The 20,479-nt window shown below is 36.6% G+C and overlaps 1 protein-coding gene across 1 annotated transcript in view; it reads right to left on the reverse strand.

Moving 5' to 3' along the window:
• Positions 1-18,485, reverse strand: part of LOC150096623 (nucleolar protein 9) — a 212,533-nt gene extending 194,048 nt beyond the window's left edge. Inside the window, exons 1-2 of the mRNA XM_090408340.1 lie at positions 18,144-18,485; positions 1,993-2,222 (exon numbers count right to left, since the gene is read on the reverse strand). Of these exons, the coding sequence (XP_090264466.1) occupies positions 1,993-2,222; positions 18,144-18,360 (447 nt within the window). The 5' untranslated portion in view covers positions 18,361-18,485. The remainder of the gene's footprint in view (positions 1-1,992; positions 2,223-18,143) is intronic.
• Positions 18,486-20,479: the final 1,994 nt, after the last annotated feature.

Here is a 20,479-nt window from a genome sequence, read left to right on the forward strand (position 1 = left end):
CCACAAAACAAGTGTTACTGCTTAATATGCAGATTAGAAGAGTCTGTCTGTACTACATCATGAACAGGTCATGACAAATACACTCGACTGTGGAGAGTAAATTTTTCCAGGTAGCAAATAGCTGCAGACTAGACAAAATAGATATTTTTTTTTAACTTAGTAAGCAACTTTCTAAACAAGATTTTTTTTTAACTTTAAGAAAACACAAAGCAAATATGTAATATAAAGAACCATTATATTACATTCTACTAATGTCAAAATCACACTCCCCCCCCCCAAAAAAAAGTGTTTACTCTTCTTCCTTTTATTTATTGACTTCTCCTATTTGGAATGATTCCCATAGAAAGGATATATTCTCCAAACAGTGATACAGCACTACTGTGGAACTCCCATTTTCTGGTACATAAAATCATTAAAACATATATTACTGGAATAGATGATTAAAAATATGGGGGGGAGGGTCTTGAGCAAGTAAGATTTTGCATAATTTATTGACCCTTGATCAGGAGGATAACACCAACTATCTATAATGAATGCACAGATGCTACACTAAGTTGCTATGAAATCATATATCAGAATTTAACAAAGAGTATAAATATTACAGTATAAAGTACCTCTGTAGTGCAATTGAAAGAACAACAGTACACTGCACCCTTCAACTGGAAAAGGCTCGAGTTTGATTCTCATCATGATGAGAGGCATCATTATATGAGCTTTTTCAAATGATGGTACCTGATCTCATATGGAAGTAGCATGATTTTTTTTCTCCCAGAAATTCAGGTTTTACATTCCACATACAGGCAAATCAGCCATCAAAACACAAGAAATTTACAGACAAAAAATACTGTTGCTAGTAGTAATGGGCAGTAAATGGCATTGGTGGTAGTTGTGTGTAGTGGGAGAATTACCGTATTTGCTGGCGTATAAGACGCACCCCCTTTTTTGTACACATTTTTTAGGAAAAAAAACTTTATCACTGAATATTATAATGAATTTACAGTATTTTAAATATAAAGTAATAAGCAGGTCTACTTTCAACAAATACCTAATCTAACTGGGAAAGAGTACCCACCTTTTAATCTTCTTAGTCAAAACCCAGAAATTCATCTCCAGAGCTAAATGAAGAGACACTTGAAACCTCTTCTAAATCGGAATCCGAGTCCCCATACAACAAATTGTATGAGGACTCTGATTCTGAAATCCCTTAAATGGTTTATTAATACAGACATCTAAAGGTTTAAGCTGACTAGTTAGACCTCCTGGAATTACAGCTGAGTTTTCAATTTTGAGCTTATTTTTAACATCTTCTGTTTTGTGAGAGCGAAACTGATCCCATACTAGCAGGGCAGGCCTCTTCAACAGTCCGCCAGAGAGCCTAGACCAAATGTTATCTATCCATAACTGGAATACCTAGAATGTATTCCAGTAATTGGAATACATAACTAACGTAATTGAAATGCTCTCACATACCGCAAGGAAGCAAGAAAAAAATCAGGTAAATTGGAATACATAAAATTTCCTGAAATGAAAGTAATAAAAAAACTGAGTATCGGGGTATAAGACGCACCCTGTTTTTCAGACCTATTTTCAAAGAAAAAAAGTGCGTCTTATACGCCGGCAAATACGGTAAGTAGCAGGGAGATCGTGAGATACGTGTGTTCAAGCGTGCAGCAGAACGGAGTAGAGCATGCCCTCCCACAATGAGTCTTTAGAGGAGTCACGCAATAATAATAACAACAAATGATTACATTGCCAGATATGCCACATATTAAGAAGTCAGCATAAGGCATTACTTACATGTAATGGCCAATATATTCTAGACGATGGAAAAATCAGGCTGGGACATACTATACTTATTTTGAAAACAAATGATCACCTCATCTATCAATAAGTGATTGAAATAACATTTGGCTAGTTAGAGATGACTTGTTTATAGAATGAAGTATGAAATGTGTAGCCAGAAATACAGTAACTTATGATAAATTTACATACCTGTAAAAATTTCAATCCAAGCCGCAATAATGTTTCAGTGATATGAGTTGCGAATCTATTTGTACAAACAGTCTCAGGAACTTCATAAAAAGCTTTCATGAATCTGATTACTATTTGAGAATCTCCACACATCTCTAGCAGTAACTGCATGCAGTAACTTCCAAGTTTATTGCAAGAAAGTTCAACCTCTCTGGTTTTTGTTTGTTCTGATACATTCTGCAGAAATATATCTTTAAAAAATAAAATTATATCTATCATTAGTAAAATGACAATATTTCTAAAAGGTCTGCATTTCTGGGTTTTTTTATTTCAGATTTCATTAATGAATAGTTCATTTAAATACAGGAAAACCTCGCTTAACATGATCAATTAATCCATCAATTAATGGAAGCCAAGTGAAATCGCATTAAGTGAATACAATAAATAATAGGAATAATTATAATTCATCCATCAGTTAGAGTAAATTTGAAAAAAAAAAATTATAAGCTATATCAGAGGATAAAATCATCAAAGTTAATAAAAACCAATTGTTTAAATTTTTATTTAATGTCTGAACATTTGATTAAGTTACTTTTTTTTACAAAAAAAAATTAAGTAAAGATGTTTGAATAGTGCTCGATATTTTCATTTTGTCATGAAATTTGCGATACCCGGCAATCGCTTTATCAAGATTTTGGTGGACTTCAGAGATTTATTCCATATCAGGATCAGCATAAAATAAAATTTCCTTAGCATGCTCAATGTGATTCAAAACTAGCTCAAGTTCTTTTGCAGTTAGCTTCTTAGTCATAACATTCTCTTCTTGTCAGCACTCCTTATCTTCTTTTTCATATGCATGTAAGTGAGAATGATCTTTTGAAGATCATTCTCGCTTAACTGTTCTGAATGGGAATCGAGCAAGTTTCTCACATCTTCATTATCCAATTCATTAAATCCAAGTTCTTTTCCAATTGTGCTGATTTCTTCAATAATGTATTAGCTGAATTATTAAAACCAATGAAATTTCATATAACGTAAAAAATTCGCGTTAACTGATTAATTAATCACTCGTTTAAAGCGGAAAATAGCATAATTTCACTTAATCGTGCATATTTGATTCATGTTAAGTGAGGTTTTCCTGTATATAATTAAACCTCAAAGTCATTTAAAATGCTATTAACAAGAAGCAACGCTCTCAAAAACTTTATACAGCAATCAAACCATGTTAAAAATTCCAAAAAGCAGTAGTTCACTTTATACCTGCTCCTTATTCATTCACTCTTTATATACCTTCCTCAAACAGACTCTTTCTCTCTCTCTTCCTCTGCCATACGCCAAATCTCTCATCTCCTCTAACTCTATAAATATTCTCTATAATGAACAATACTCAATTCATTCCTGTGGTAAAACCTTAGCAATGATGAACTGATGGCTTACTAATTTTCATCATCACAGACAGCTTACTCAAATCCTCCTGGAGAGCCACAACATCATCGCTCTTCATAGCTCTCCCCAACTTTGTATCATCATGAATAACTAAAAACTTTCCTCAACATTAGTAACATACAAGTTAAACAACAAAAGATCCAAAAGAATACTTGAGGAACACCACTATTAGAGAAAGTGGTGCTCTTAAAAAGAATTAGAACACCACTAATCTCTTCCTTTTCTAAAATGCTATCTCCTCACGTACAGCCTACTGATATCCATCAATCCAATCTCCACTTGAAATCAATATCAATATTGTTAAAACATCTTTGCGAAATCTGGACATGGCAACTACATAAGCAGTTGAAGTGTCTAATGCATCTGAAGCTTGTAATACCGAAGTAAATTGATAAAAGACAAATCATGCTGACTTTAATAGCAAACATCCTAGCCCTCACCGATATATATATATATGTAATTCATCATCTGTGTACAAAAGGTTTGGAGCTACAAGGTAGTATACACAGATGATGAATTACACATCTTTCTTGAGGAAAAGATGGACATTGGCCATCTGTACTTCCCAAAATCAATTGATAAATATAACCCTGACAAAGGGAAGCCCTCGACCTTTCAGAAATCTGAGGTCTACAGAGCCAAAAGAATAGGAAAATTCTTTCTTATGATGAAGTTGTTCAGGATTAAGCTAAAATATTAATATCCAGATAATTCTGCAGAAACACAAACCAGTCTGTTTTTGTATGCAAGAAACCTATTTAAAATTTAGTCAGGATCTTACCTTAAGGAAGAGGGGCTTCAACACATGGTCTGCGGAGCTCTTTACTGTGGCCCGCCAGCCATTTTGAAAAAATAACTACTTAACATTAAAACGCAATTAAATAAAAAATAATTTCAATGAAGCCTGTGGCAGTGTTGCCAATTTAGCTCTTTTGGAGCTAGATCTAGCTCCTTTTTTTCTTCCTTTGCTCCAAAAATTTTAATCTAGCACCTAGCTCCTTCAGAACTAGTTTCAGCTCTTTTTAGTTGTTTTTATAAATTACTGTTAAAGAAATTGTTTTAAACGTTTCCCAGATGTTTGCATTTGATAAAGAATTGTATTGTACGTTTCATGCGAGCATCATACATGTTTCAAACGCACAATGACGTCAGTCACTACAAGTTAGTCTTTGCACAGTGTTCTAGTTGGTAGTTACGATTGCGAGTGGGAAGTTTTCAAAGACTGATCATAGCAGTAAAGAGTTGCATACCCTTCTTCAAAAATGAGCAAAGAGAAAAATAAAGCTTACAAGCAAAAATTTCGGAGGGAGTGGTTGCAAATGGGAATGGTTAGTAAAAATGCTCATTTCTACTTCTTCAAAAATGAGCAAAGAGAAAAATAAAGGTTACAAGCAAAAATTTAGGAGGGAGTGGTTGCAAATGGGAATGCTTAGTAAATGGTTGTGAGTTCCTGGTGACTACAAAAGGCCACTGTAAATTTTGCAGAAAAATCTGAGAGAAAAATTTCAGACTAAAATAATATTTTTCAGAAAAATTGCAAAAATAACAAAACACATTAGATGTTAATCTTTAAGACTAACTCTACATTTTAAATAAAAATTTTGGAATTATCTCACCAGAACCACAGATATTTTTTATTATTAGAAAATGAAAATAGTATGTCTGTGAAAGGAACCCCATGCTCTAATACAGATGAACCAGTCCACAACATTATATAAGAAAATTAAAAATAAAAGATAAAGACGTTATGTAATAGCACTCCTATGAAAATAGTCTAATAATAATAATAATAATAGAAAAAAGTTATTACTATTACACCTGCCATGAAGTCAGCAGACTTATCATGGGATGTTCATTCAACTGACAACAAAGTTATCATACTTAACACTTCCTACATTAATGACATATTCCACTAATGCATTCCATTCACTTATGATTCTCTATGTAAAAAAATCTACTCTTCATACCCTTTTTCACCACACTCTTACATAACTTCCAGAGATGCCCACTTGCCTACTACTCTTTTTTATAACACCTTCAGGATTAATCCAATAAAATCCCCTCACTAACTGAAACATCTCTATTGTATCACCCCTTTTTCTCCTACCCATCAAACTCCATAATCCACATTTCTTCCACCTCTCCCAATAGCCAACATTCCAGAGTCCTAATATTGTCTCAGTCACTCATCTTCACACCCTCTTAAATGTTTCCACATCACAATGAAATCCATGTGACCAAATCAAAGCACAATGGTCCGAGTGTGGTCTGACCAGTGCTTTATACAGTGGCATCACTACCTCCTCATCTATACATGTCATTGTATAGGGATCGATACAAAATTAATAACAGAAAAAACTCACGTACAAAGATTATTTAATAGTATAATTTTCACCTGTGTGTCACAGGCATCTTCAGTATATATTAAGCTCAAATTAAACAATAACTGACAATTCCAAAAAGCGCCACCTAAGTAGGTGGTGTAAGATAACTAAAAAGGTCAATAAATTTCCTAAAAAAAAAAAAAAATCAATACAATAAAAAGTTAGGAAAGATTAGCTGATTTGTGAAGTACTATCTCCCATAAAGGGGATAGACATAAGCCGTCGGATCTGTTTAAGTTAGGAGAATGAAGTAGAGTTTCACATGTTTCTTTATAAAGGTGTTCCATGAGGAACTGACTTTTGTGAAGAACTCTTGTCTTTCTCCAATGAACTCTATGTCTAGTGAAGGTGGCATGTTCTGCAAGTCCAGACTTTTCAGGTTTAAAGTATTCAATATAAGATTGGTGTTCTTCTAGCCGAATATAGGCAGATCTTCCCGTTTGTCCGAAATAAGATAATCCACAAGAGCATGGAATCTGGTAGACACCTGGATGATTAAGATGCGGAAGCTTGTCCTTAGGAGAAGTGAGAAAGGTGGAGATTTTTCTAAACGGTCGAAAGGCAACAAAAATATTCAGTGGTTTTAAAACTTTTGCTATACGTTCACTGATGCCTTGTACATAAGGGATAGGAATGCACGTTATTTCTTGTGTTTGAAGAGTAAGACATATTAAAACTACTCAAAGTTCTTTTAATGAAGCAATTCTTATAACCATTAGATAGAAAGGAAGTTATGTATTGTAGTTCTTTCTGTAAAAGATTGTCTGAAGAACAAAAGGAGTGGGCCCAATGAACCAGTGTTTTAATAGTTCCTGCCTTTTGACTGGGATGGTGATGAGATCCCGCATGGATATAATGGCTGTATGAGTCTTCTTTCTATAAACTGAGAAATGTAGGTTACCATCTGGTTGGCAAAGAATTAGAAGATCTAAAAAGACTAACTGCTTATTTGATTCTACTTCTAGGGTAAACTTGATCCTAGGATGAAGTGCATTTAACTTAGTGAGAAATTGTTGAAGTTCATCCGAAGAGCCATACAGCAAAAATTGTTTCTTTATTTACAAATGTGCCTCTTTCTGAAAGCATTGAATTACTACAACAGGAATTTTCCTTCAGACATTGTAAACGTATTTGATTTTGTAATACATTCTAGTTATTTTTCCTTTAAAAATAAGTTGTATCAACAAATTGAAGGAACAGCAATTGGCAATCCTCTTTCTCCTGCTATCTCCAATTTCTTTCTGGAACATCTTGAACAACGTATCTTTGACAACATTTCTCCCAGACCTACTCATTGGTTCAGATATGTCGATGACATTTTTGCTGTTTGGAATGGCTCTTCGGATGAACTTCAACAAATTTGCAATGAACAGCATGGGTTTACTAGGGGAAGGCATGTTTTAGCAACTTGCACACACATTCTATAATCATGTTACCAACTGCTGCATAAATTGGCGAATATGAGTTTGAATTATAAAATATTAGCATGGAAAAGAGGATGGCTGGCTGACAGATATCAAAAAGTGGTATACGGGAGATGCGAGTCTGCAAGATAACTACTGGCGTACCACAAGGATCCTTAGTCCACTGTTATTCAATCTGTACATTAATGATATCGGGAAGGATTTGACAAGTGGCACACAGCTACTTGCTAATGATGCAAAGATAGGCAGGGTAATCATTCTGCAAGGACTAATTCATTTGAATTAGTTCTTGCAGAATGATGTGGGATTATGCCAGAAGAAACTGATCAAGATAGGGATTTTGGAGTGTTAGTAGATAGCAAGTTGAAGTTCGGGGGCCATGTAGCAAAGATTGCAAATACAACTCAAAAGACAATTGCAATGCTGAAAAGAACTTTCATCTATAAAGATAAGGATGTCATTTTTGCCTCTTTACAAGGCCTTGATAAGACCTCAAATGGACTATTGTGTGCAGGTCTGGTCTCCTGGTTTCTGTTGTGATTCTGATACAGTGGAGAGAGAGTGCAAAGGAGAGTGTTAAAAATGATATCAGGATTGGGAATACTGATTATGAAGACAGATTGAGAATTTGTAGACTGCAGACGCTACCAAACATTTAATCAGCAAACAAGAGAATAAGAGGAGAAAGCAATCAGAATTCAAGATAGACACCATCAGTGTAAGAAGTATTACTGGAGGAGAAGTGGAACTGGCAAAAGAATTAGAGTAGTAATACATTGACGTAATTCAAATTACAAAAGAAAGAATTAAAAATTGGTTGAGATTCTCCTAAATAATAATTATAACATGCTATATAAGATAAGAGTGATCAGAAAAAACAAAGGAGTAGCTAAAGTATTCAACAGTAAACACAAATAAAATCATTATGAATGGCAGGCAATCTCATGTAAAGTGATGTGGGCAACTTGAAAATAGGAAATTTGACAATGAGACGTCTTGTACCTATAGTCCAGCAAAGGTTCTACAAAAGGAAGAAGTAAACGAATTTTTCAAGTCATTAGAGAAAGCAGCTTATATAAAGAAAAGGAAAACCTGGTTCTTGCTTAGGATACTAACTGTAGAATAAGAAATTAATACCAGACATTAGAAATATTTTAGGAAAATTTGGAGAAAAGGGCAAAGCTAATAATAATAAGTACCTACTACTGCATTTTTGTCCAGGATATGGCTCATTACTAATACCTTGCTCCAACATAAAAATATACACAAATTCACATGGAGTGAAAATTCAAGACATAAGAAAAGTTTCATTGATCAGATTTTGCAAAGGCTTTTGATTGATGGCCACACAAGTTGTTCATGTTGAAAGTTTATTTTCCACTTGGTTAGAGTATAATAAATTTAGTTTAATACTTTATCCAAGTGTGAGCAAACAAAGTTTGCGCCTGAAAGTATCTTCAGGACTGGGTTAAGGTGGTACACACCAGGGCAACTCGTTGCAAGTAGGAGTGTTGGTAGCTTGCTCCACCTTTGCAACGAGTTGCCCTGGTGTGTACCACCTTAACCCAGTCCTGAAGATACTTTCAGGCGCAAACTTTGTTTGCTCACACTTGGATAAAGGATTAAACTAAATTTATTATACAAGTTGTTCACTAAACTGAAGCAGATGATACTGGATGATAGAAAGGCTATCAGATAGGTATCAGCGTTGCGTATAAAGGGCACTATCTTGAAAGAAGAAAGTCACCAGTGGTATGCTGCAGGGATCAGTTTTAGGACCAATATTATTTAATTTGTATATTAATGATACTGGGATATATTTATCTGGTCATATACAACTGTTTGCAGATTATGCAAAACTGGGAAGTGATGAGGAACCAAGCAGATGTGTACTTTTAGGCCTTACAGGATGACTTGAATAGATTATACAAGTGGGCAACAGTATAGAGCTGTCAATTCAATGTTGTAAAGTATAAGCTTTTAAGATTTGGTAGGCAACAGGATGCAAAATATACTTGGTGGGGAAATTTCACAAGAAATTGAGGAGATAAGAGACGGCATGGTGGTGGATAAGGATCTGAAGTTCAGAGGTCACATCATACACGTTATGAAGACATCACATGAGATTCCAGTGATGATGCAGAGGACTTTAATCAGGCCTCATATGGATTATTGTGCACAGATTTAGTTCACTTGTTTCCATGGTGATAAGAATGTATTTGAAAGGGTCCAGAGAAGACTGACTAAGTTTGTAATTGGTCTTTGGGATGTGGACTATATTTGGGGGAGGAGAATATTCAGTTGTTTGCTGATGATGCAAAACTGGGGACAGCGATAGGTGATAAAGGTGGCGCAGATATCCTGCAGGTTGATTTAAATAAATTGACATTGTAAGCAAAGAATAACGATCGTCAGTTTAATGTTGCAAAATGTAAGTTATGCACTTCGGGTTGAAAAGGTTGCACATGGTGTATCCTATTGATGGTACTGGATTGCAAGAAATTGATGAGGCTAGGAATTGGGGATAATGGTGGACAAAGTTGAAGTTCAGAGGGCATATTACAAAAGTTGATAAAATAACTCAAAAGATTACTTAGATGATGAAAAAACACACTAACAAGTAAAGATAGGGAAGGTAATTATCCTTCTTTGCAGCCGCAAAGAAGTGGCTGAATCATAAAGTTATGATTCGGCTGCATTTTGACTACTGTGCACAGATTTGGTAACCTGGATTTTTTAGGTACCAGGAAGTGGCAGAGAAGATTCAGAGACAAGTGACGAAGCTAGTAACAGGTCTGTAGAATGCTCCCTATCATGATAAGTTGAAAGTGTGTGGATTACAAAGAAGTTTAGTTCATAGGTGGAAAAGAGGAGGCATGACAGAAACTTTTAAAATATTAAAGGGGTTTTTTATAAAACAGATGCAAAAGAAATTTTTCAATATATGACAAATAGAGAACTAGAGGCCATGGCATATCAAGATCTGTATGATCAATTAGAAACAAAGGAAGGACAGAGAAAAATTTACCAACTAGCGAAATGTAGAAATAAAGCAGCTAAGGACATCTTACATGTGAGGCAGATCAAAGATGCTGAAGGAAGAGTATTATGGAGGGATGTGGACATAAGAAACAGATGGAAAATATACTTTGAGGGACTTTTGAATGAGGAAAATGCAAGGACTCACAGAGAAGATGGGCAGCCTTCTGACGGGATGGTGCAGAACATCAGTAGAATGGAAGTGACGGAGGCCATGAAGAGGATGAGGAATGGAAAAGCGGTGGGCCCCGACAGAATTCCAGTGGAGGCATGGAAGGCACTGGGGGAAGAGGGAATTGACCTGCTGTGGGACCTGTTCATGAAAGTTTGCCAACAGGACAATATACCCGAGGAATGGTGGGAGAGTACTCTTGTTCCCATCTACAAGGGTAAAGGGGATGCACAAGACTGTAAAAATTACAAAGGAATAAAGTTGATGTCCCACACAATGAAGATCCTAGAAAGGGTTCTTGATGGTAGATTGAGGGAGGAGGTGGAGATTGCAAAGGAACAATTTGGCTTCATGCCTGGCAGATCAACAACAGATGCTATCTTTGGGTTACGACAGATGATGGAAAAATATCGAGAGAAACAAAGGGAGCTACATCTGGTATTTATTGATCTGGAGAAAGCATACGATAGAGTGCCAAGGCAAGAAGTCTGGAGGTGTCTGAGGGAGAAGAAGGTGTCGGAGAAATATGTCAGGTTGGTGCGGGAAATGTACAGAAATGTGAAGACAAGTGTTCGGACCTGTTTGGGACAGACAGAAAGTTTTCAAGTAACAGTTGGCTTGCATCAAGGGTCAGCATTAAGTCCGTTTCTGTTTAATATTGTGATGGAGGTGGTAACAGAGGAGGTGAGAGAAGATGCACCTTGGACAATGTTGTATGCAGATGACATCTTGCTGTGTGTAGATTCAAGAGAAGTGGAAATTAAACTGGAAAGATGAAGAAAAGTACTGGAAGAGAGAGGTATGAGACTGAGCAGAAGTAAGACAGAGTATATGTGTTGCGCAGTGGGCAGCGGCCAGGAGACAGATCTGGAGCTGGAAGGAAATGTCATCAGGAAGGTGAGAGACTTTAGATACTTAGGTTCAACAGTGGAAGAAGATGGAGGAGCTGAGAAGGAAGTGGGATGCAGGATACAAGCTGGTTGGAGGAACTGGAGGGAGATGGCTGGAGTGTTATGCGATAAGAGGGTGCCGATCAATCTGAAAGGCAAAATTTATAGGACAGTAGTGAGGCCAGCTATGACATATGCTATAGAAACTGTGGCCCTCAGGAAAAATAACATCAGCAGGATGGAAGTAGCAGAGATGAGAATGCTTAGGTGGATGTGCGGTGTGACCAGAAAGGATCATCTGAGAAATGACTATGTCAGGGGAACAGTGAAAGTTACGAACTTAGGAGCGAAAATACAGGAGGCAAGGTTGAGATGGTTTGGTCATGTGATGAGGAGGGAGGACGAATATGTGGGAAGAAGGGTCATGCAGATGGATGTGCAAGGAAGGCGGAAGCGTGGGCAGCCAAAGAAGAGATGGAGGGAGCTGGTAGAAGAGGACTTGAAGATGAAGAACTTGGATGTGGTGACAGCCCAAGACAGGAAGGTGTGGAGGAGACTCATAACAAACAGTGACCCCACTTAAGTGGGAGAAGCTGTAGAAGAAGAAGAACTAGAGGTCATCCATAGAAGTTGTGTAAGAGTGCGGACTAGATTTTTTGTGTGGAGAATGGTGAATGACTGGAATGGTTTGTCAGAATTAGTTGAGAATTCCCTCACAGTGAATAAGAAGAATGACATGTTTTGTGTGTATAATAGTTTGGGTCTCTCACATTGATTCTCAAGCCTATTGAGATACAATATATAATAATAATAGTAATAATAATATGGCAAATGTTCTAGATGCTGTTGAAAAAGCTTAAGAAAAAGAGTATTATGAAAGGAATCAGATAATAAAAAGGTATCATAAAAACTGAAATTAAGAGTACTCTAGATGTCTGATGTAATTCATTAGTTTACAGTAAACTATCACTGTTAGCAGACATTAAGGAAAAATGCAGTTAGGAGAAGTGACAGATTAAGCCTGCTGGTGGCCCCTGGCAGTAAAATTTATGGGCACCCTAAAAATAATTGTAACTTCCCCTCCCTTTTTTTTTGGAAGTGCAGATGTCAAATATGACCTCTCTTATATGGTTATAACCAATTATGAATCTCAGTACAGCATCTGCTCTAATCTTTGCTTTCAAGCTTGGTGCTCTTGGCAGCCACCAGGTCCAACATCCACTTGATCCCCCTCTAGTTAGGAGTACATATCAATTCCAGAGGTATATAGTCATCAGAAACTTGAAATGTGGAAAGGCAAATAAATTAGATGAAATTTAACGAGAAACGTACAAATATTGATCAAGTTTTAGTGACAGCACTGCATAATAATTCAGAAAGCATGATCAGAAGGTTAAACTCCTTATGACTACACTACAGATCTTGAATATATCTGTAGTCTGGTTTGTAGTACATTTGTACTACAAACCAGATAAAAAAAAAAAAGCTATAAATTTTTATTTTTTATTTTTTTTATAGCTATAAAAAAAGAGAAATAAAAATGAATGTGACAATTACAGAACTTTACTTGGGGAAAAGGCTAAGAAAAAATTTTGGAACAGAAACTCCAAACAAACAAGCTGGATTCGGGTGAAATAGGGAATGTTAGCATCGGACTATGGTTAGTCAACTAAGACAAAACATTTTTAAGAAATTGGGATACAGCATTAATTATATTCATCAATGAGCACAAAGCAAAAATAGAAATCTATCTCGCATCCTATAATACTCCTTAGAGTTCCAATGTATGATGGCTGTCAAATCCTTGACATGTTTTGGAAGTCTCAACTATTGCCCAGAGAAGTATTTCTCAATTTTAAATTCATTTAATTTTTGTTTAATTCACTGTGTACTATAATTTTTTTTTTTTTTCAACTAAGTAATGTGTCCAAATGCATAGCGGCCAACCCACTCATATTATTTAGTGAATCTAATGTTATCTTTATGTTCCATACAGTAGCAAATCTCCAAAATAACAATATATAGATTAATTTACCAACAACGAATACTGTACACACTACAAAAAGTGCAATTCTTAAGGAATGGATAAATGAAGCCTATCTGAATCCATAGGTAAGGTTGAAAGTAGTCATACTTGACTTTTGATTTATTTATTTACCATCAGTTTATTAAGTAATGACATATCCCCATTAAACAGTATTAAATATGATACAGTTCAGTACTTAGTAAACAGGTTGTCCTAGCTCTTATAGCAAAAGTGCAAGGGCACATCTGGTAGGCCGAAGTCTTAAGTATCTAGGGAGATATGCCTTAACAAAAGCCAGAGACATTATGCTGGAGATTCAATGGAGTATTAGCAGCACTGAGAAAAGATTAAAAACTATTTTAATTTTTACAATATTTCCTCTCAGTCAAGACATCTTCAGGGAATACAAGCTAATACTTGTAATGCACACACAAGGGCAAAACAATACTAAATGAAACATGAATATAACACTAAACACCCACCAATGTTGAAAAACCCTCCATGGATTAATTCTCACAGATCCATAGAGGATTAATTCCCTGAAGATGTCTTCCATAGGAACAGCAGAAGAGAGGGAATGAGAGAGTGTTATGTGAATGATAGAAAAGGAGAGAATAGGATAAGTGGAAGAGAGGGAATGAGAGAGATATGGGAATGATAGAAGGGGAGAGAATAGGAACAGTGGAAGAGAGGGAATGAGAGAGAATAGAAGAGGACACAATGGAAACAGTAGGAGAGAGAGCACTGGAACCAGGGATAGAGTGATGTCAGGAAGGCAGGTAAGTAGGGGAACACAGAGAGAAAGTGTTAGAGGAGAGAGAGAGAGTGAGGGATGCACATGAGCAGTTGAGGAACAGGGTGGTAAGAGGTGTAATGTATGGGGGGCTCAATGATCTGTGGTGTTCAAGATTAAGAGGGGTGAAAGGGTGGATGAGATGACTGTGATGGTAGGAACAAATGACTTGAGAGGTAATGTAAATTGGGCAGCGAAAGATATGAGATTCTTGCTTGAGGTTGCACGAAAGAAGACGCAGAGAGGAAAGATAGTGTGCATGTTGCCTAGGAATGATGATGATGAGCTGAGCAGAAGAGCAGTAATATTGAATAACAAAATAGCTAGGATGTGTCAGAAGAGAGGATTGGAATAAGTGGATGCTTGGAGGGCATTTGAGGAAGAAAGGAATTGTATGAAAGAGACCACTTGCATTTGAATGAGGAAGGACGTAGGCATCTGGAAAGATTGCTGTTCTGAACGAGTCGGAGTGTCAATGCAGGGAAAGTAGAATGCCCAGGGTGGATAGCAGCAGGTGTGGCCTCTTGTGGGAATGGATACTTAAGAGAAAAGGGGATGACATCAGGTAATGCTGAGCTCAGTGCAGTCTAGAGGGGATAATGCTGGGTATAGAAACAGTGTCATTTTTATGCTTTATACTAATGCAAGGAAGGAATCGGTGGCGTTGATAGCATCAGCCTGGCCAAAGATTATTGGGATCACTGAGATGTGGTTAATATAAGAGGATATAATAACAGGAATAGAAGTAGCAGGGTACAGCATTTTTTGGCAGGATAGAAAGGGAAAGCGTGGTGGTGGAGTACTACTTATGATAAGTGGCGACTTATGTCCTCTAAGAGTGGAGACTTTGGAAGGCAGTGACACTAATGATTTTGAAAGTATATGGTGTGAGGTTAGAGGTGGGCAAGACAGGATATTTAGTGGGTTGCTACAAACCAAGGAGCACAGAGGGTGGAGACCAGGAGATGTTTAGACAGTTGAGCTTGGAAAGTGCAATAAAGGAATGGAATTTCTAGAATTCTTGAGGGATAAATGTCTTAGGCAACATGTAATAGAGGGAACAAGAAGTTCAAGAGTTTTGGATTTGGTCATAGCATCAGAAGAGTTGATAATAACTGAGATGACATCTCTCCCACCAGTTGGAGAGAGTGACCATATGGTTTTGACTTGGAAGATGAATAGACATGCAAAAGTATCAAAGAGACGGGAACGTATTTGGAATTATAAGGCAGGTGATTATAACAGTCCCATACGTCAACTTGGGGAATTTCATGGAGGGAGGAATTGGAGGGACGGGATATCATTAGGAATATTTGTTAGCAGCAATGGTAAGCTCTATCCCACAAGTGAAAAAGAGAACACAATTTGGAGTAAAGTGGATGACAAACAATATTAAACAGGAACTGCATGCAAAAAAGAGGCTGTGGAAGAGATATAAGGAGACAGGTATAGAGCAGATGATTGAAGAATATAAGACACAGGCCAGGAGAGTGAGTAGTATGGTAGGGAAGATGAAACTGGAATATGAGAAGGGGTTGGCCCTAAGATCCAAAGAAAATCCTAGGGAATTTTTTAGCTATGTCGCAAGTAGGAGGAGAAATGATTGTGGAGGAATGACATTGTGAAATAAAAATGGGAATAGAGTGACTGATGCAGAGGACATAGTGGAATTGTTCAATGAACACTTTATTGGAAGTATTTCATCCTGGAAGAGTAAATTTTAATACTAAAGGGATAGGGCAGGTTCGAGGTTTAGAGGTGCAGTAAGAGATTATGTTCCAAATACTGAGTACTCTGGATGTCAGCAAAGCTGTGGGACTGGATGGTATTTCACCACGAGTTTTGAGAGAATGTGCTAAAGAACTGACAGCTCCTTTGACCTGGCTTTTCAATGAATGTCTGGCCCAGAGAATGGAAGGAAAGTAAGATAGTGCCATTGCATAAGGGCAGAAGCAGACTGGAAGTGTCTAATCATAGGCCAGTTTGTGCGTCATCTGTAGTTGTTAAGATCTTGGAGAAATTAGCGAGTGACCGTATACAGCATTGAGCAGATAAGAGTAATGTTATCTGTGAGAGTCAACATGGATTTCTGAAGGGACGCTCTTGTTTTAGTAATATGCTAGCCATTTATAAAAGTTACAAGAGCAGTAGATGAGAGAAAGGCATATACTGCCATTTTCTTGGATTTAGCAAAGGCATTTCACAGGGTGCCACATGATAAGCTGATATTTAAGTTGTAGCACATGGGTTGGATGTCAGGTTGGTCAACTGGATTCAGGATTGGCTGTCCGATAGGTATCAGAGAGTTGTGCATGGTAGGGCAGTTTCAAGAAGGCAGAGGGTTACAAGTGGGTTCCCACAGGAATCAGTACTGGGACCTATATTGGTTAACCTTTAATGAATGGGGGTGTTGGTTTAATGCAGCAAAATGTAAGGTCTTGAGGTTTGGGACACATCGATGGGACACTGCATACTCTATTGGAGGAGCTATACTGGAGGAAGTAGGGGAAACAAGAGATCTGGGATTGATGATTGATAGAAACCTGAAATTTAGGGGACATATTGCAAAGGTGGTGAAGGTAACACAAAAGATTGCTGCAATAATGAGAGGGATGCTGACCCGCAGAGATAAAAGCATTATCATTCTGTTGTTTAAGACCCTGATCAGACCACACTTAGACTATTGTTCTCAGATTTGGTCCCCAGGATTTGAAGGGGATAAATTAACTGTTGAAAGGGTACAATAAATTAACTGTTGAAAGGATTTGAAGGGGATAAATTAACTGTTGAAAGGGCCAGATAACAAAGATGGCTTCAGAAGTGTACAATGTTAGTTATGAGGATTGGCTGAGGGAATGTGGGCTGCAGAGTTTGGTGGATAGAAGGAGAGGTGATGTGATTGAGACTTTTAAACTGTTGAGAGATAGTTACATGGTTAACACTAGGGAATTCTTTCGCATGGGTTGAACAGCAGGAAGGAGTGATGACAAAGGGCCATCCCTGGAAGTTACGAAAGGAAACTGTGAGAAACAGGGTGAGGAGTGGTTTCTTTGCATGGAAGGTGGTTGAACCATGGAATGCATTGCCTGATAGAGTGGTGAGAGTGAGAACAGTCAAAGAGTTTAATGAGTGGTATGATAGACTTCGTGTGTCCTAGAAGGGACCTCCCACGATCAGTTTTTATAGACTTTGTGTTTCCTAGGAAGGACCTCCCGCGATGAGTCTTTTGACTCCATGGAGGCCTGAATAATAATAATAATAATAATAATGTTTATTTAAATTCAGTTGATTTCTGAAAGCAGCTGCAGATATTAAAAAATACACTCTTTCTTTGATGAGTATGTAGATTTTTCTAGCAAAAAATGAATGTGACAAATGATAACTGACACTGGGTTTAATAGGTCGTGATAAACTGACCATAATCCAGATTGTATTTGTTTGTGCTCATCTATGCAGACCATGGGGAATTTACATGCAGCAACACAGTATTTTATATACTCCCGATTCGAATAAGAGGTGGGGGGGGGGTTTAAGTGGAACGGCTAAAGGTAGCAAGTTTCAAGTGGGGCTTAAAAGCTGTGTAGAGTTTTTTTGTTTGTTTGTTTGTTTTTTTTTTCTTCGATTTACCCGGAACTTTTGGATGGTGATGGCATTCCTGAAATCTTTCTGAAAAGTTGGACACAGATGGTGGGGGAACTTTTTTTTTAATTCTGTAGAACTTAACTACTCAATGTGTTTAGATTCTACATAATGCACTGATGTTTTTGAAGTTTGTTCTGGCAAGATTATGTAATGTACTAAGTAGTAATTTCTCAGAAACTATTTCGTTCTTATGGATGCTTTGTACTCTTTCTTAAACACACACATACAACAGGCATTATAGCGGGTAACAGATGTCAAATGATTAATAATGAAATGTTTAAAAAACTGCTAAAAATTGGCTGAATGTAATAAACCAAGTGACTAAATATAAGAAAACTTGATATCAAAATACATACTCTTTTCATCATCATTTTGAAACGGATGCTTTATTCTTTCGAACACGTGCTGAAAGTACTCCCTTGTATCGCTATCAATAAATGAATCGCTATCCACATTGTGAAATTCACTTGAACACATATTTCCTTGGACTTCGTTATCCTCACACTTTTTATGAATCCCAACGCTTCCAACTTTCCGCTGACGACGTCTGCATCTCAAACGACGAAATGACATAGCGCACGTTTCGACTTCTTCCAACAAATTATATCACTCACTGATCAACCAAACACCGCACAAGTAGAACACCAATACGTAACACACATTATATACGTATACACAGCATTTCATGTTTCTATCATGTTTCAATGATCTACCAATGCACACAACACAACTACTGTGAGGTCATTTCCTAACGGTAACATTTATTATTTATTTATTTATTATTATTATTATTATTATTATTATTATTATTATTATTATTATTATTATTATTATTATTATTATTTTATTCACATAATTGATACACAGTCAAAACAAGATATCATATAAATAAAAATATGACTGGTGATTCAGAACAATTCAGATTCTACCCAAGAATCTAAGAATAGTCCGTCAGGTAGCGTCGTAAAATATGGACTGTTCCAAGTAATGCTGTTTTTTGTAGTTCATATAGGGTCACTTCATTGATTTTTAATTGTTGTAAATAGTTGGACAACTTCTTGAAGTTGCACCAAGTGCACCGATAACTATTGGAATGACTTTGGTGTTTAAGCCACAGTCGGCCAACATCGATTGCCAGATCTCGATATTTATTAATTTTTTCCAGTTCTTTGTTGTTGATGTTGTTTTATCACTGGGTACTGCAATATCGATAATCCAAACCTGTCGATGTTCGATAATTGTGATATCAGATCTATTGTGTTCCAAATGCCGATCAGTTTGTATTCTAAAGTCCCAGAGAATTTTTGCTGTTTCGTTTTCCAACACAGTCTCTATTTTATGCTGCCACCAATTATCAGAAGTAGGAAAGCCATATTTTTTGCATACATGCCAATGAACTATTTTGGCCACTTGATCATGACAGTATTTATAATCAGTTAGAGCTATTTTGCTGCAGGCACTGATTAGATGTTCTACAGTCTCATCTTTCTGATCGCATAATCTACATTTGCTGTTATTACTGATGGTCAAAATTTTTGCTTTGATTGCATTAGTTTGTAATGCCTGTTCTTGAGCTGCTAGAATAAATCATTCTGTTTCTTTTTTAATGTATCCGTGTTGTAGCCATTGCCATGTTTTGTTCACGTCAATATTGTCCTCAGTATCTCGAAGAAATTGGCCATGCAAAGGTTTATTTTTCCAGCGCACATATCGGATATTTTGTTGTTCCTTTTTGTAATCGGATTTGTTCCTGTTGCTTTTAGGTCCTCTTGTGTAATTGTTTGAAGCATTGGCTCAGAGCTATTGTCGATGAAATTTCTTAAACCAATTTCTTCTTCTTATACAGTCTGTCTCACTTGCAGCAGACCCCGTCCACCTATTCTCCTTGGTAGGTACAACCGGTCAACATCACTTCGTGGATGTAATGCATGATGCATAGTCATTAGTTTTCTAGTTTTGCAGTCTAGTTTGTCCAGGTCTTCTTTTGTCCAATTTATTATGCCAGCTATATATTGGATCGCTGGTATAGCCCAAGAATTCATTGCTCTAATTGTGTTTAATCCATTTAGTTTTGTTTTCAGAATATTTCTAACTCTTTTGATGTATTCTGATGCTGCCTGTTATTTAACTTTCGAATGAAGAATATCATTGGCTTCTAATATTCCTAGGTACTTATAATGTTCGTCAGCCGAAATTGCTTTTATATTGATCAAAATTAAAATTGCTAGTGTCATTAATTTTTCCTCGTTTAATAGATAAAATTGCGCATTTATCTAAACCAAATTCCATTTTGATGTCCTGACTGAAAATACGACCTATCTTCAATAAAGAATCTATTTGCTTGGCCGATTTTCCATATAGCTTCAAGTCATCCATTTACAACAGATGGGAAATTTTAATATTACATTTAGGAATTTCATAACCAAGTTTTGTTGTTTTCAGAATCATAGATAACGGTATCATGTTGAAGAGCAATGGGGAAAATTCCACGTTTAATGTTGATATCTCCAAATCCTTCATTATTCACTATTAATGTTGTTTTCCATGATTTCATTGCAGTAGCCAGAAACGAACATATGTTTTTGCTAATTCCAAATATTTTTAGTGATTTTAGGATCCAGGAGTGTGGGAGGGAATCGAGTGCTTTCTTGTAATCTATCCATGCCATTTAAATTAGTTTTTCGTCTTATTG

Source organism: Typopeltis vanoorti, chromosome 18, assembly GCF_054136105.1.
Source record: "Typopeltis vanoorti isolate ZY-2024b chromosome 18, IOZ_Tvanoo_1.0, whole genome shotgun sequence".
NCBI lineage: Eukaryota > Metazoa > Arthropoda > Arachnida > Uropygi > Thelyphonidae > Typopeltis > Typopeltis vanoorti.